The sequence below is a fragment of the Cydia amplana genome, chromosome Z (genome assembly GCF_948474715.1).
Source record: "Cydia amplana chromosome Z, ilCydAmpl1.1, whole genome shotgun sequence".
NCBI classification, from domain to species: domain Eukaryota; kingdom Metazoa; phylum Arthropoda; class Insecta; order Lepidoptera; family Tortricidae; genus Cydia; species Cydia amplana.
Window position 1 is genome coordinate 2,150,801 of NC_086096.1, and position 17,608 is coordinate 2,168,408.

Genomic DNA, 17,608 nt, shown 5'->3' on the forward strand with positions numbered 1-17,608 from the left:
TATATCTATTTCTGACCTGTTTATGACTATATGTATTAAAATTAAATATAACCAAAACCAAGAGTTGTTTTATTTTTACCCTGTTAAGTCCTAACCAATAGGCAATAGTAATCAAATATGAGCGATTTCCCAGACTTCAAAAGTAAATAAAGCTTTTTATCTTAGAGAAAACTATGTTTCGATTTGTTTAAACTCAACATTATTCTTGTCAACGGATCGTCACGTTTTAGTCGATTGTATATATTTTTTAAAGAAGAAATTAAAAACTATACAAATATACGGGGTGAAAAGGGGTAAAAACTCCAAAAAAGTTAGTTCTGAGACGAAAAGTGTTAAAAGAAAGCAATTGAAAATATATTTTGTAACACCACCATAAATATATAATAAAGTAACCGAGCGCCGTCTATCGCTCACACTTTGCAACACAAGCCGTCGTAATTTGCAAAGGGAGAAACCGAAAAACCACCCTAATTTGCTCTTTAGTTCGCTGATATCTATAAAGATGGCGCTAAAAATTTACTAAGCGCTAAGTGCACTGACGAGGGCCTACCGCGATCATCAAAGATGCCTATACATATATAGGTAGCAAAGAATATAATACTTACTAGGATAGGTAGGTACTTATATGTAGGTGCCTATGTATGGGGCCCAATACCTAATACATTCCCCGAGTCTTCTCTTTCCAAACAGAATCTAATGTATTGTCTTTACAATACTCACCTCTAATGATAATTTCATATTGTGATACTCTAACCATACTCTAATGATAACTTTCGGCGCGATTCGGGAAATGAATGAGAGATTCACTAGATATGAAATAGTGAAGATATGTGACGTTCCACGACAAAAGGTACCTCATGGCGGTTGGCGCTTACGCTATTATTAACGCCGCTCCATTATTACTGCGGCCGCCATAAGGTACCTTTTGTCGTGGAACGTCACATATCTTCACTATTTCATATCTAGTGAATCTCTCATTAATTTCCCGAATCGCGCCGAAAGTTATCATCACAAGTTATCAACGTCACATATCTTTACTATTTCATATCTAGTGAATCTAGGGTTGCCAGATCGAAAAGCGCTATTATCGGGAAAAAATATAATATTTTCGGGATTTTGAGACTTAAGTCGGGAAAAAAAAACATTCAAATTAAAGTAATTGTATTAAAAACAACGATATTTTACATTATTGGCACTACGTCAGCTGCTCTGCACATAGACGTTTTTATAACGCTGACGCGCTAGACACGGGTCGCTCGCTCGCTTGACGACAGTTCGGAACTTGAAATTATTGTTTTATAACGTGCAGCTGTTTTTCGGGACAATTTCCACTTTGTCGGGAATCGGGAACACATGCTAAAGATCGGGAGAATCCCGCCAAATCCCGACCATCTGGCAACCCTAAGTGAATCTCCAATTCATTTCCCTAAACGCGCGGCTCGCGCCGTTTATTTAATTGAAACCTTATTTGACAGTGTTATTGACATCAATCACCCGCCATTTGACATTTTATTTGATAAAAGCTTTATTTACGTAATTCGGCTATTAATTTCGTCTCGTGTTGATTCTTCCAAGTTTTACAGGAATGAAGGTGAGAACTATTTCATTAAATCATGATCCAAATTATTTTACCGACCAATAATATATACCTATCATACTTTTATCACCTTTGTGTTTGTTTGCTTAGTTTGAGCAAACAGAATAGTGTTTCAAATTATCTTTGGTTTGGGGCTAGGCTAGGTTGCTGATGTCCCCTAATATTTATTTATGTATAAGTAGTCAAGGTAATCCTTTACAGAAAGTGTGTGCTACAGCCAGCGACCCCACTGTTCCTTCCCCCCGCATTCCTGTAACTGACCATGCTACCTCGGAGACTAAACTTGTAAGTACTAACTGCAACGTAGCTGATCATGGGTGGACTTTATCTCGTTGCTATAGGGTTTAAGTTTGGCCATTAACTGAATATGACATGGCTCTTCTTTGTCGAAACTCTTTGCAGCCGGGCTAGCACGTGATTGGCGCGACAGTATCTCGCGGCGAGATAGACTACCCGTCCCTCTTTTATTAACATAGAAAAAGACGGGTAGTCTATGTCGCCGCGCGATACTGTCGCGTCAATCATGCGCTAGGCCTACAGAGTGTCGTGGTCAACTGCTGACATCAGGCACAGATGTTGCTTGCCGTACGATTTCTCACCATTTTCCGCGATTCGAGGTCATTCTGGCAATTGTTCAGGGGTCCTTGCATGGCAAATTTGATTTGGTCAGTCCATTGCATAGGTGGTTTACGCGGTCTTGTTCCGTTTGCTCTACTCTGCACCACTAGCTCTATGGAGCCATTGTATCGCCTTGAGACGTGACCGAAAAAGCTAAGTATGCGGGTATTTACGATACAAAAAGGCTAAATACCTATTAGGAAAACTAAAGTCGGTGACTCAGTGTTAAGGAGTGCAAATGCGTCTATATCACTCTTTCATAGTAGTGCGAGCTATTGATGCATGGATATAAGACATACACCTTTTAATGAGCAATAAGTGTGATGTATACTTAATTTACTTCACTGACTCAGTGACCCAAAAAGGATCTTGGCCTCTGACACAAGAGAGCGCCACTCTGCCCTATTCTGCGCCACTTCACGCCAGTTGGATATTCCGAGGGCGGACAGGCCTCGTAGACAACATGCCAATCGCTAACGCTCCGTAGCGAACGAAACGCAACTGTCACTGTCACACTAATATGTTAGAGGGATAGAGATACACAAAGCCCTTCGATGTCGAAGCGATAGCGATTGGTCACCTTGGCTAGGCCGCCTGGTCTTTTAGTGTCATGAATATAATCTTAAAACTTTGGTTTCGTGTTCACTGTTACAGTTACGCCCGTCAAGTGTGAATGTCAAGCGTTCAGGAGTAACGAAGGGCGTTAAGGATGGCGGCGAGCAACGCCCTCGTAAAGTATATAAGGTTTGCTTCAAATATTTAGATCTATTAAAAAAACAATAGGCAGACTCATCCACCACGAGTTTGTAGGATTTTAAATCGATAATAAAAATTATGGACATATGGAAATGACCTTAATTAAAGCTCCATTTTTGGCGGGCACCTCATACTTGTACAGTCAGCAGCAGAAGTTGCTAAACGGGCAAGGCGTTCATAATTACCTTGACGCGCTCTTATTCTCTTAACAATAAAGTCGCGTCAAGATTATTTTGAACACCTCGTCCGCATAGCAACTATTGCTGCTGACTGTACCCAGGCTGGCCCACGCTGTAAGCTGCATTTGGCTTCGAGAAGAAACTTCTTCGACGCTTTGGAAAGTACCGGAATTCTCTTAGAGGCATCGCATATTTTCGCCGTTTCTAGATTCTAAAGATATAGTTGCTTACACAAACCAATTTGTCAGTCAGTAAGAACCAGGAAAATTATAGGTACTCATCCTTTTCTTTTGGGTGCTAGTACTAGTGTAAGACAAAGATAGTATGATTCTCTCTGTCTATGTTTGAAATGAGACAGTCCTTTGACAAACTATACGTTTAAATACCTTTCTTTTATAAGAGAGTCGCAAAAAATCTTTGATTGTAAGCTCTTGCCCCAGTGCATAGAAGTTGAAGTTATAATATTTTGATTTATTTTACAATAGTAACGCAATATTTTCTTGTTCCAGAACCAATCTCCACGTGAGTATCTCCAGTAAAAAATATCCTCTCAATAGTCCACCATCCGCAGTCTATTGAACTGGCCTTTGTTTCACAAAAAGTTTTAAGTCATAATGTATTGTTTGTCATACTTATCCTAAAACTGAAACCGTTAACTTTTCAGGATTTTCGTAAGGTTATCCTATGCTATAGGGTAGGTTAGGTTTGTTTTATGGCAATCCTGAAAAGTTACGCGTTTCTGAACCAAATAAAATAATGACTAACGAAAATGCGGACAAACAATACAAACTTATGACTTAAAACTTTTTGGGAAACAATAGACACCCATTGAGCTGTCTGAGGCTGAAATAAGTTAAAATAATATTAAACTAAGTTCGATTTCGATACTATTCTGTGAATTGACAACTTTGTAAGTATTTTTTTATGTTTTGTCGTGTAAGGCCTGAGTGGACGTTCGAAGCGGAGCGTTCGGTGGGGCGTGCAGCGTGGCGTCGGGCTCACAGGTAATTTGAGTAGCGTGCACTAAGGCCGCTACTATACGTTTGCATTTATTTAACATGCACGCCGCACGCCCCGCCCCGCTGCACGCCCAACTCGAGCGTTCACTCAGGCCTTACACTTATTTGCGTATTCTAGAATCTTCTGGCGACGCCGAGCCGAATGCAGCGTGGCGTACGGAGATGCGACGCGGCACGCATGCGCTGCGGGACGTGAAGAAACACCTTGCGGATTTACACCAGGTTTCCAACTTCTATTGCCGGCCGGGTAACTTAAGACTGTTGTCTATGACAGTTGGATTCTGCAGGCACCAGATGTACAAACTGTCCTTTTCAGGATAATATAAAACTAAATTTTTTAGTGGCAACAGGAAGTGGCAACGGATATATACGTCGTTACCAAACTTAAATGGAGAGATGGCCGACTCTTTATCATTTGTCACCATGGCTGTCACGTTCTAACACATATGTGTTACATGTGTGCTATATTTCGCGCTTACATATGTAAGCGCGAAAGTGACGCATGGCATGACAGGTGATAAAAATACGACCATCATAGCTGGTCTGGGCGGGACATGTTGCCAGGCAGAGTGATAGCAGGTCAGGGTGTCAGGAGAGCCAAAATGGTATGGCCGCTTTCAGACGAAAGGAGTGCCTGGCGTCCGTTGGCTCGTTAGGCGGACGACATTCGGAAGATTGCGGGTCACTTCTGGATGGGATTGGCTCAGGACTGGGATAGGTGGCGTGATCGAAGAGAGGCTTATGCTCAGCAGTGGGCGATATAAGGCTGATATCATGATGAACAGTAACTGCCCTTGTCAGAGCCACCGTCACTGTTTCTCTGTTTATCACGGAGTTATCAGTCGATAGATCAATCTAAATTGTTCCTTTCAGAACAAATTCTGTGTTTCATTGATACACATGACTTCAGTCGACCTGTAAGAAGGTAGTATATGTTCTCACAGTAGCACATTTGTATTTAGACAGGCGTGGCTTACTCCGCGATTTCGTCGCGTCGCAACAAGTACTATTGGTTAGTAATATTGGTGTGGGACGGATGTACTTGTAGACATCCGTCCCACACCAATATTGGTGGCTAGCCATAGACCGCGCGTGGCGCTTGTGCCACCTAGCGGTCATATTTGTCGTAATCGTAACAGACGCGTTTTGTTAGAGAGTGAATCTTCTGTACTGTAAAAACTGAAATTTTTATTACACTTCCACAGAAAGCTCTATCAGGCACTTGGGGCGCCGAAGAAGTCCGCGCAGCGACAGCCCGGGCCGCACAACTCTTACGCGAAGCCGAGAGGCTTCAAAGAAGGGCCGCTGAGCTTCATACCAACAGTGACCCGGCCTCTCGGAGTCCTGATCGAGTGGCTAGAAGCCCTAACCGTCCTAGGAGTCCAGACTTTGACCGACACCGGCAGTGCCCGTGCCCGGAAGGGTATCAACCAGGAGATGCTTATGGTATGTGACTTTTACTTGCTTTTACTAACTTCCGACCAAAAGCGAAATACAAAATTTCTGTGGATTATAGATTTCAAATTAGAAAGTGGTTAGAAAGACTATTAGATTATGGAATATTAATTTGGCTCTTCTTTTATATATGTACACTCATGTACAGTCATGCTCCGTGATTATTAAGCCATTTAGGTCTAGCTAAATTAAAATATCCATAGCGTAAGTATGAATCAATCAATTTAGCTAGGACCCTAAATTGCTCAACAATTGCGGAGCGTGATGGTACATAATTTACCGAACGTATTATGAAAAAATTATGACTTGAGAACACGACTGTGGGTGAGGCGGTCTTAGACCTAGTGGCTGAACCACACTTGCATGAAGCTTCAAAGAGCTTGCTGCTTCAAAGAAGAGTCGCTAAGCGCCACTTGCACCACCCCACTAACCCGGGGTTAACCGGTTAAACCTATTCCAGGTTACCATGGTTACCAGTAGAATTTGACACTGGGTTAAGTTTAACCGGTGGGATGGTGCAAGTGGCGCTAAGCTTCAGAACATCAGTGAACTGGTGTCTTAGCAATCCTGATCTAGGAGACTTAGGGCCCGTTTCTCAAAAGCTTGTTACTTGTAATACAAGTGGAAGTCCCTTTCTAACAACAGCTGTCAAAAAGTGACATCCGCTTGTATTACAAGTTACAAGCTTTTGAGAAATGGGCCCCTAATGGTGTGTCAAGAACTCCTGATCGTCGTGGGCACGGGTGGTGCACGTAGGTATGTCACTTTTACCAACTTCTGGGCAAGAATATCCCAAATCCCAGGTGTATTTGGATAGCACATGCGATGTAATAAGTTTTTTTGCCTGATTATGAGATTATTTTTTTCTGCTAGAACCACCATTGGTCCACGAGCTCCGTATGGTCCCTCCAAGCGCTCTGCTAGCGCCAGCGATGAAGCCTCCGCCGTCTTGCGGCCCCGGCTCTTTGAGAAGCAAGTCCGTATGTACCTTATACAGCCCTAGTACCTTTTAGATCCCACACTAGCGTCTCCCGAGCGTTGTGGCTGCTGCTCGACGCAACGTTGGCGCAACTGCGCAGCGAAAACATTTCCCATAGCGCTGACTAGACGCCAACGCTCAAAAGATAAGGGTTCTCTCTTTTATAGACCTCTGTGATCCCTGTAACAAAAGTCGCTTCGCTCCTTCTGCTCTACCGACCTTCTGTAAGTGAAGTCTGTGTACAAGAGTTAGAAGCGATGAAAGAGCTTGTAGACGGTCTTACCTGGTAGACGGTCTTTTCGACATTGTCCTTACATTATTATATGTGCAGGAGTTGGAGCTCTCGCGCCGCCTCAGTGAGAGTCTGGACATGCAGGAACGATTGGCCGCTGACAATGCAGATCTTGACGTCAAAAGGTCAGTAGATGCACTAGCTACACACACTACACTGACATCACACTGACACTGACACTGGGTTCACATAATGTCCTGCCAGTAGCTTAATATTTTCCATTTTTTCCCTAATATAAAATTCACATAATGTTTGATGTGATTATGATTTAATGCTAGTTTATTGTACATACACCATATTGAACGTAATTTCAAATCGTTAACCGTTAAAGGTGAAAATAAGAGTTAAATTTATTTTATTAAGTACAGACAGTCATCTAACCTTTTTAATATTATTCACGACATATCATAAATAAACCTTAGCGCTTAGGTACTAAAAGCTGTCAACGTCACCCCATAGCCACACTGAAAAACTCAACTGTAACTGTCTAACTGACATCCATCACATCCACGGCTTGTTTACAATGAAATAATAAATAATTATAAACAGAAAAACTGCAAAATTACGGATAATGGTTTAAAGTCACGTCGCTAACATTTCACGCAGAGAAATCTAGAAAAAAAAAATAACAAATGTCTACCCGGAAAACATAGTAACATCATAAGGGATATAGCATAGCAGCAAAATCGAAAAACCTGTCGAGGGAACTTTACATAATTTTCAACAGATCTAAAGTCATGAAAGGATCCAAAAATTCTAGCAGTTACTAAAAACAACTCGTATTAACAACGGTTACATTCGGAAGGATAACAAACCTAGCAGCAGAGTAGCAGACATCAGACATAGGTGAGTACACAGAGTAACATATGAGTGTTGCAGGTACATTCTGTATAAGGAGTTGATGGTGAAAGAACAGAGGTTGGAGACGGCGCGAGCGCAGGCGGCACGGCTGCAAGCGGAACTGAAATTGTTGGCCAGGGACAATGCTAGGTTGCAGGTACCTGTGTACAGCCGCCGTCAGATATATCGGAGCGGCCAAGGTATTCAAAAATATATTAACAGGCATTTTAGCGCCTTGACAATAGGGGCTTGTTGCTAGGCCTACATGAATAAAGTAGATATATTTTGAGTTTGAGTTTGAGGGCGTGTAGATATTTGTGAGCACCTTGGTCGCCCCGATATATGGAACTTTTTTGAACTTCAAAAATTTTGCATTTAGAACATTGATTTCTACGGCTTATTCTCGTAAGTTTATTACAAGAGTAGATCGTCTCTCGACTTTTTTATAAGTACTTGAAAAATTTGGACTTTTTTACTTATTATTTTTGTAATTTTGGGAACAATGCTCGGTGCAGGTATATTTTTAAACGTCAATATTTCAAGGGAGTTCTCGGCCTAGATTTTTCGAAGACGGCGCTAGACTAATTTTGAAAAAAAAAAAAAAGTTTTTGGTTGAAAAGGTCTATTTCACAGTTGGTGCTAAGGCTCAGGATCTGGATGATATCCTGGTGAAGTTAAGGGGACTCTTCAAATACTGTAGGAACAGCTATAGTGATTTTAGTTCTTTTTTTCTTATTTGTGCATTTGATCTCCGAAAGCAGAATTAGGTAAAGTGGAACTGCTGATGAAGACGAAATGATAGCATTTTGTATTGATTTGTAAAGTAGGTTCTTTATTTTTGTTAAAACTTATTTTTACTCAGATTTATGTTTGTTAATCTTTATGAAAGGACTATACTGTACCATACACAAAGAGTGTCTTTATAACTCTTTTTTTTTTAGTAAATCTGAGAGTACGTAAATGATTTGTAAATTTTCCATTGCAGGCTGCAGTTAGTGCTCAATCCAATTCTGAGATACCTCAGGTAACAGTATATTACGAGTATCATTGACCTACTTAGTGTAAGGCCTGAGTGGACGCTCAAGTTGGGCGTGCAGCGAGGCGGGGCGTGCGGCGTGCATGTTAAACAAATGCAAGCGTATAGGAGCGGCCTTAGTGCACGCTGCTCAAATCACTTGTGAGCCCGACGCCACGCTGCACGCCCCGCCGAACGCTCCGCTTCGAGCGTCCACTCAGGCCTTACACTTATATATTTTTATTATTACCTACCTACTACGTAAAGACGGGCACTACGAAGTGAACCAGGGGCTACCGCCAAAACCGAAATTCGCAAATTGCGGGGATCTTTCTCTTTTACTCCAATGAAGGCGTAATTAGAGTGACAGAGAAAAAGCTCGCAATTTGCGAACCTGGATTTTCGCGGTTATAGCCCAGTCCGTTAGTGCGCAAATCGCGTTTGCGCACATAATCTCTCTCTATGGTACCATAATATTGCATTGTCACCCAACAAACATAATTATTTTATGTGTGCCGTGTGGTGCCGGCATCAGAAAAGAATAGCACCACCCTATCTCGTCCCGTGGGTGTCGTATAAGGCGACTAAGGGAAAACTGGCGACAGATATGCATATGAGCAAGGCTCGCCCGTATCCTTAGCGGGGTCCTTGCTCACAAGAGCTGTGCGCGCGCCACATCGAAAAAAAAAATTATGTATGCAAATTTTCAGCTTAATTGGAATCCGGGAAGTGGGTCAAAATTAACTTGCAAGATTTGACCCGTACAAACATAGATACATTGCAAGTTAAATAGAATCTTAAACTTTACAGTTTCGATGAATACACAAGTTTTCTCTCCTGTGGACAATAGATAACAGGTTGTGGGCATGTACTGTATGATCTGATCATACTTATCCAAATGTCAGTGAGTACCATGGATAAGGGTTAAATAAGAAAATTAATCTTTACAGCCCTTAACTTTTGGGTACCTATGTCTACAGGAACGATACAATTTTGAGTCTGACCTTGATAAGTCCAGTCAGCAGTCAGGTGTTCAAAATGATCTTGGCGCGACTTTATTGTTAAGAGAATAGGGCGCGTCAAGTTAATTTTGAACACCTCGCCCGCTTAGCAACTTCTGCTGCTGACTGTAGGTACATACCTATTTGTCGTAGCAACTACAGGAACCAGAACAGGACGTTCAGGATAACACGGCCAGCGGCGAACCGGCAGAGAATTACAACGAACTAGTTAGTTTTTAAACTATATATCGGAGCGGCCAAGGTGCTCACAAATATCTGAGCACGCCTCTATTGACAAGACATTAGAGTGCTTGTTCAGATATTGTGAACACCTTGGCCGCTCCGATATATCTGATGGCGACAGTACCACAAGAATCGGGTTTTTATTACCAACACTATGTATTTAATTAATAAACATGTTTGCGGCGTGTTTAATGAAAGATGCTGCAATTGGTTTCAACATAATTATAGCTGGTCATGCAGATCTTGTCAGTAGAAAAAGGCGGCAAATTTGAAAAATGTAGGCGCGAAGGGATATCGTCATAGAAAATTTGAATTTCGCGCCTTTTTTTACTGACAAGATTTGCTTGACCAGCTATAACAATTTTTTTTTCTCCAATCATAGACAGTATGGCCGCGATTTATTATAAGACTTATTGATATTTATTGAAATAAAATTTTACAGCATTATTACAGCTAACGCCAACGCGCTATAGAATTCAGTAAGTAATAATCAGGGATGTTGCGGATGCAGATTTTTTGACATCCGCGTATGCGGATGCGGATGCGGATTTTTAAAGACTCACATCCGCGGATGCGGATGCGGATGTCAAGATTAAGTACTTAGAAAAACGTCAAATATTACATTTTTAGCATTTTTTTTTATTAAAAAAAACCAAACGTTTAGTATTTGAGCAAGAATATAGGTGCGTTATATTTAATAAACAGTAACTTCGCCGACTTTTCTGGATCTAGACGATTTCGTTATAGGTAATGACGAAATTACCTAGCACTTACGCCGCCGCTAAGACGTTCCTGTACCGACTTGTTCGACATCCGCATCCGCATAAGCTCCGCATCGATTTTATGCGGATGCGGATGCAGATGCTGATGTTGAAAATAATGCGGATGTTCCGCGGTTGCGGATGCGGATGCGGATGTTCGCAACATCCCTGGTAATAATAAAGCTATAGGTAATAAAATTATAAGATAAATATGACAGTAATTAATAAGCTACCTATGATTGATTCGCAAAAACGTAAACAACCTTTAAAAAGTTTATGACTTTGATTGGCAAACAAGTCGCAGTCAGGAGCAAAAAAAAATTATTGAGGAGTCTCCGGGACCCGACAATTGGAGAGTACGGTGTGCAGTGTTGCAGTCGTGTGAAAGTTCCATTATCTAGGAGGCGATGGCTACGACAACGTAGGTTAGTGTCGGGAAAAAAAGGTAGTCGTTTTTCAGACAGACCGGAATTAATGAAAAGTCAAACTGAAGCAGCTGTATGACTTTTGTTTATGGTAAAATGTTGCCAATGTTTTATACCTACCGATAGGAATGTAAAAAAAAATATTTATCAAATCTAATTGTCTTTCAAACACTTTCTTTTTTTAACAGGTTAAACAGCTAAGCGAGTTAGAGGAGCAAGTGCGGGTGGTACAAGAGATGGCGACCACCAAACACGCTGGTGACCTCTGCGGCGGCAGGCCTTGTGCGGGCGGCGGCGGGGTCAACATTTGCTATGAACCGCAGGCGAGTGCCACCGTTCCAAATGAGTGCCCCGTTCATCAAAAGCTTGTAACTTGTAATACAAGTGGAAGTCCCGTTTTGACAGCTTTTGTTATTCTTTATTCAGGCAAACACTAAGTATAAGTTTACAGCTACAGCCAAGACACTTATATTGTTAATACATATGTAGTCAGTATCATAAAATTAGTACACTTGTATTACACACATTGTACACTTTTCGAACTATCTCTAGAATTAAACATACCTACATATCATGATTCAAAAGAAATAATTCGCTTTTCCGCCTCATATGGCAACCAGACTCTTGTTTGCTGAAACAATTTCATAGCAAGGACCAACGTAAGTAACTTTACTTATCGATCCAATTCAATATAAACTAAGTCGAGAAATGCTTCCGTGAGCAACCTCAAGCAGTGTTGTGAATAACGCTTATTTTTAGGCTTAAAGACTCGAGCCCTCAAGACTCGTAAGTCTTGAAGACTCGACTATATTGGAGAATTGTATTTATTTATTTTACGCGTATGGATGTAAGAAATCGTCTTTGCCGCCTTTGAGGCGTTAAGCCTCGAGAGTCGTAAGGGTTCGAGTCTTTAAGCCTCGAAATGAGCGTTACCTATTCACAACACTAACCTCAAGGCAGTTTACACTTATAATTTTTACAACTACCGTAACTATAGGAAGAAATTAATGATAAGCTACTGACTAGGGTGTTTACATTTGCAAATTCCCCATAAGTTATTATACTCGCGTAAGTTACTTATACGTGAGTAAAACTTAGAAGTGTAAACCCGCGGCCTTAGAAAGGGACTTCCACTTGGATTACAAGTTACAAGCTTTTGATAAACAGGGCTGAGGTCTATTTTATAGTGTCCATTTGGATTTGATTTGTAATGTATTACGGTTAGTATTTTGCTCGCGTTGGTGTGGTGTAATTTACCTAATTAGAATTCAATACCTACTTACTACATACATAGATCCACGTTCCGTCATGCGAGAGGTTAACCCTCGTGCCTGGAAACCCTCGCAAGTTGCGAGTCGCAACGCTATAGATTCCATTTTCGAACCACTCGGTACGCTCGTGGCTCTACTATTTTATTTTATATTATTCGTTCTAATATCGCTCGCAATATTAGAACGATGTGTTAAACAATAACTTTGAGCTCGTGTAAAACAAATGTGGTTTTCTATCAGACAACTGACCGCGTTGCCAACGTGCTCTTCGATAACGCTCCGTAGCGTATCGTAGTCATCTCTATCACTCTTCCATTTTAAGTGCGACAGTGACAGTTGCGTTTCGTTCGCTACGAAGCGTTAAACGATTTCACGTTGGCTACGCACTCTTTATGTGCAAAGGACCCTTTTCTAATGGAAACCCACTAAGCTATTGTGTATAATACTACTTTTTGTCTGCAGGCGGGTATGCCACCAATGCCACCAACGCAACGTGATGTAAGTATGGACACTCACTTTAGTATTCGTTTCAAAAATATCAAACTAGAATAATAGCAAGGAAATTTATATGACGGATGCATGAGCGATGGCGGGTGGGCGTAGTACCTCGATGTATTACTTCACAGCTAAAATAGTATGTTTCAGAATAATCCTTCAGGTATAAGCCTTCAGGAACGTGGCGAATTAGGCACGAGGTTGGCTAACGTCCGATCTCTAGCTCGGTCCGATCCATTCTGCCCGCGGAGCGTAACCGCTCCCGCCTCCAAGTCAAGTTGGCAAAACTTGCCCGACCCGTCTACCAACCAAAACAACAAAAATGCCACCCCTCGTACCTACCTTCACCCAAGTTAAACTACTTGACGTTCCAAAGCCTTCTACCTGTCATCTAAGTTCAACAATACGCCAAAAGATGGCGTTACTCTCAACGCAACTATTATTCCGTTACAACCAAGTAATACGTAGCTAAACATTGCTAATCGATTTTATACAGGCGTCTAAAACTATGAACTGTACTGTAACGCTGCAATATGTCCTTCTGGAGGCACGCTGCGACATATAAATGTTTTTGTTTTAATGTTATTGAATTCTTCACAGTGCCACAAATGCCCTCCGTGTCCCGCCTCCTGCAACCCAGATGCAGCACCGGTGAGCCCTCATTTTATACCTCAGGGTATTTTCATGGGCGTAGGGAGGTACAGGCAGGGGGGTACCCCCATGGAGCTCAAATTTTACATACAATGCATGCCCCTCTGTGGCCTCTATCCCCCCAGGCCTATGAACTCGCCACCCCCTTGCTCGCTACGCCCTTGGGTATTTGACTGTATTTAAAATAAACGTATTAACCCTTATAAATAATTTTTATTTATTTATTTTATTTATTTATAATTTCTCGGAGCAATGCTGAGCCACACGGAGCCGAGAATGCCCGAAAGGATCAGTTTCGTCACTCAAAAGGACTCAAGTCCCCTGCCGTGACTCAAAAGGGCTCAAGCCCCCTGCCGTGACTCGAAAGGACTCAAGTCACTTTGTCAGCCATTTTGAACATTGTATCCAAATAAAAGTAAAACAATTTGTCACTATTAAAATGCCATGTTCACGTTTTTAATTTAAACTATTATTTTGATCATTTTTTTTAAAACAAAATGCAGTTGCGTGTAATGACACTTACTCGTATACAATTTATCACATTCGCGGCAATTTATGGACTGATGACACATTTTGAATGACTGACCAATAATAATAGTCACTACTATTAAAAATAAATCAAAATGTTTTTTTTTTGCAGACACCGGCAGAAAAAGAACTTAAGCAACTCAAAGAGAAGTTTCAAAAGACTGAAGATGAATGCAAGTACTACATAGCAGAGGTAAGTATGCCGTTGCCGTTACACAACATTATTTAATGGCTCCTCTACACGATGGGCCAGCGCCGGCCACTCCAAGGGACGCAGCCATGCGGTAGAATGAGATAGCAATATCACTTGCTCCCTCTAACGCATAAATACGTCCCTTGGAGTGGCCGGCGCTGGGCCATCGTGTAGAGGAGCCATAACACATTCAGTGCCGTAAACCCGGCTATCGGGTATGTTATGATTTCGTTCCCAGGCCGGACGACCCGATGGGATCGTGGTACTACATCTTTATATAAATGAATAAATTTTTGTGGCCTGGCGCGGATGTCTTGTTTGGCTGGGTGGCAATGAATGTGTTAACTATAATAAAACCTATCTAGCCTAGCCTATAAGTCCGCAGTGACTCTGCCGACGAGGCAGAAGCTCCCGGGTTCTAATCCTGGTACGGGAAAAATATATATTGTGTTTGTGACAAAATAACTAGTTCTATATTTACGGATGGTTTGCATCCAGACTTTTTCTAATGACAACGATAATCGTTCTGCAAACATTTCAAACTGTTTACATATTTATGACACAGCGCTCGTGTAAATATTTCTGTTCCAGTGCACACTGCTCCGCTCCGAGGTGCTAACGCGGAAGGATGAGGCGGAGAAGGAGCGGTGCATCGCCCGCGAGGCTAAAGATAAACTGAGGCAGCTGGAGATGAAATTTGAAGGTCTGAGACCTAAGACCAACATGCAGGGACCGGCGGAGAAGGCCTTTGAGACCGTAAGTAATTTAGCCGGTTTAGTACTACCAGACTACCACAGAATAAGTAATAGTATTATCATACAGAACGGCCACGCACCGCCCCGCCCCGACTCGCATTACCTCGCCCCGCGACATGAATCTGGCGGACTTCTGGCGTACTCTCAGTAAAGCGACTTACCGATACATACACAATGACGAGTGTACAGACGTGCCGTGCACACATATAAACGCAAATGATTTTGGATGTGTGGGTGTCCGCCCTGTGGTACTACCTAATCAGACATAGAAGTTTTTGTGGCAAAAACGAGTGTTTGAGAAAATGAAACATCGATAAATCTGTTATCGATAAGTCATAGATTAAATTTTACTTGCTTTAGGTAAGTTACCGAGAAATTTCAAGAATGCATATCAATTACAATGGCGGTACATGATTTCTTTACTACATATATTTAGTAGGTACTTAAAAATTAAAACGTAAACTGTAGTGTACCTACAGTGCCAAAATAAAAGAAAAATCATTGTGCCAATCGGTTTATATTGCCACAAAAACTTCTATGTCTGGTAGGTACTAATACTACTAATATAATAATTTGGGACGAAAAGCGCCTGGTTAAAGTGGGACTGGGCTGGACATGGCATGTCTGCCGGATAAATGATGACAGATGGCCAAAAATAGCCACTAGCTGGCATCCCCAGAGTATTCGTGGCACATCTAGAAAGAGATAGCGGTATGCTCAGCAGAGGGAGGATTGGAAAGGGAGAGGAGAACCCTTTGCCCAGTAGTGGAACACGCACGTAGGCTAAAAAAATAGTGGAAATACATTAAATATAATTTAAAAACTGCAGTTTAAAAACGAACTCGAAAGCTAAAAATTATTTTTTATATGTTAATTACTCAACTTGATGGATGTAAGATAAAATATGTGTTCAGTCAGGGCCATAAACAGCAAACGCAAAAGTTAATGTCCATTTAAAATCGTGACTGCATATTTTATTTAAATTTCATTAATAAGTGATTTGTGTAACTAACATATTATCTAAAAAATATTTTAACTTTTGAGAATAAGAATAAAAATAAGATTTTTTTTACTGTCCACTGTGTAGGTACCATATAGGTATAGGTGAACCAGGATCTATTGAGGGTGCGCCATGTTGCGGAATTTCATTGGAACTAATTTTTTCATACTACACTGAATTGTCACCCTATACATGAGAATAACAGCGCCCTCTTGACAATTATCATATATTATTGGTCAGGCTATACTTATTATAGATGATCTGTACAAAAAATGGTATCAAAATCATAGACACAATGACTATTAATATGTGTTATTGCAACTTTATAGTATTAGCCGCTCTATTTTTCCCCAGGAAGTGAACGTGTCGCACCTCAGGTATCTGCTCCGCGAGGCAAATGGTGAGATTGACCAGCAAGTCGCCCTGATAACGGAGATGGAGAAACAGCTTCAGGACTATCGTGTGAAGGCAAGTACTATCAACTGCCGGGTCCACACTGAGCGAGCATACGCGCGAGGCAATTACCTCGCGCACAAAACGGCCGGTGTAGACGTAGCGTGCCTCGACAGGCAATGCGGTCTCCTCGCGTCGTATTCAAGGACCGGAAAACCCCTCTTTACGCTTAATCCTATCCATTCGGTAACCCAATCAATTCGGTTACCGTATCATTCGGTAACCCTATCATACTGTTACCTGATTGTAACGGTAAGCTTATTGAAACGGTAACCTTAACCTTTAACCGAGTTAATCTCAAAACCCCATCGCGTTAGGGTTTTTGTTAGGGGTTTTTAACCGGTTTTTATTCAGTTATGGTAACCTTTATTATCGGTTGCTTATTGGTTTGCTACATTCGTATTTAGTGATGTGCCGTCAGTCAAATACCTACTAAAAGAAAAAGTTAATTTATTAATAGAACTAATAGTTTATTTTGTTATTTTTGTATTTTTTTTTTAATTTTGCTTATTTTAAAGCTTTTGTTTATTTTACTTATTTTGTCTATTTTTTTATTTTGTTTATTTTACTTATTTCATTTATTTTATTTGTTATTAATTTTGTTAATTTTATTTTTATAATTTATTTTGATTTTTTTTTATATATTTTATTTATTTTATATATTTTATTTATTTTATTTATTTTATTTATTTTATTTATTTTATTTATTTTATTTATTTTATTTATTTTATTTATTTTATTTATTTTATTTATTTTATTTATTTTATTTATTTTATTTATTTTATTTATTTTATTTATTTTATTTATTTTATTTATTTTATTTATTTTATTTATTTTATTTATTTTATTTATTTTATTTATTTTATTTATTTTATTTATTTTATTTATTTTATTTATTTTATTTATTTTATTTATTTTATTTATTTTATTTATTTTATTTATTTTATTTATTTTATTTATTTTATTTATTTTATTTATTTTATTTATTTTATTTATTTTATTTGTTTTATTTATTTTATTTGTTTTATTTATTTTATTTGTTTTATTTATTTTCTTTGTTTTGTTTATTTTGTTTATTTTAT

The 17,608-nt window shown here is 40.1% G+C and overlaps 1 protein-coding gene across 1 annotated transcript in view; it reads left to right on the top strand.

Moving 5' to 3' along the window:
• Positions 1 to 1,498: 1,498 nt before the first annotated feature.
• LOC134661721 (uncharacterized) overlaps positions 1,499 to 17,608 on the top strand; it is a 31,369-nt gene continuing 15,259 nt past the window's right edge. The window contains exons 1-17 of the mRNA XM_063517898.1: positions 1,499 to 1,591; positions 1,799 to 1,882; positions 2,870 to 2,959; positions 3,660 to 3,672; positions 4,288 to 4,391; positions 5,375 to 5,615; positions 6,498 to 6,604; positions 6,935 to 7,020; positions 7,775 to 7,892; positions 8,721 to 8,759; positions 9,905 to 9,979; positions 11,369 to 11,503; positions 12,914 to 12,949; positions 13,547 to 13,597; positions 14,238 to 14,318; positions 14,910 to 15,074; positions 16,428 to 16,541. Coding sequence (XP_063373968.1) covers positions 1,586 to 1,591; positions 1,799 to 1,882; positions 2,870 to 2,959; positions 3,660 to 3,672; positions 4,288 to 4,391; positions 5,375 to 5,615; positions 6,498 to 6,604; positions 6,935 to 7,020; positions 7,775 to 7,892; positions 8,721 to 8,759; positions 9,905 to 9,979; positions 11,369 to 11,503; positions 12,914 to 12,949; positions 13,547 to 13,597; positions 14,238 to 14,318; positions 14,910 to 15,074; positions 16,428 to 16,541 — 1,545 coding nt within the window. The 5' untranslated portion in view covers positions 1,499 to 1,585. The remainder of the gene's footprint in view (positions 1,592 to 1,798; positions 1,883 to 2,869; positions 2,960 to 3,659; positions 3,673 to 4,287; positions 4,392 to 5,374; positions 5,616 to 6,497; positions 6,605 to 6,934; positions 7,021 to 7,774; positions 7,893 to 8,720; positions 8,760 to 9,904; positions 9,980 to 11,368; positions 11,504 to 12,913; positions 12,950 to 13,546; positions 13,598 to 14,237; positions 14,319 to 14,909; positions 15,075 to 16,427; positions 16,542 to 17,608) is intronic.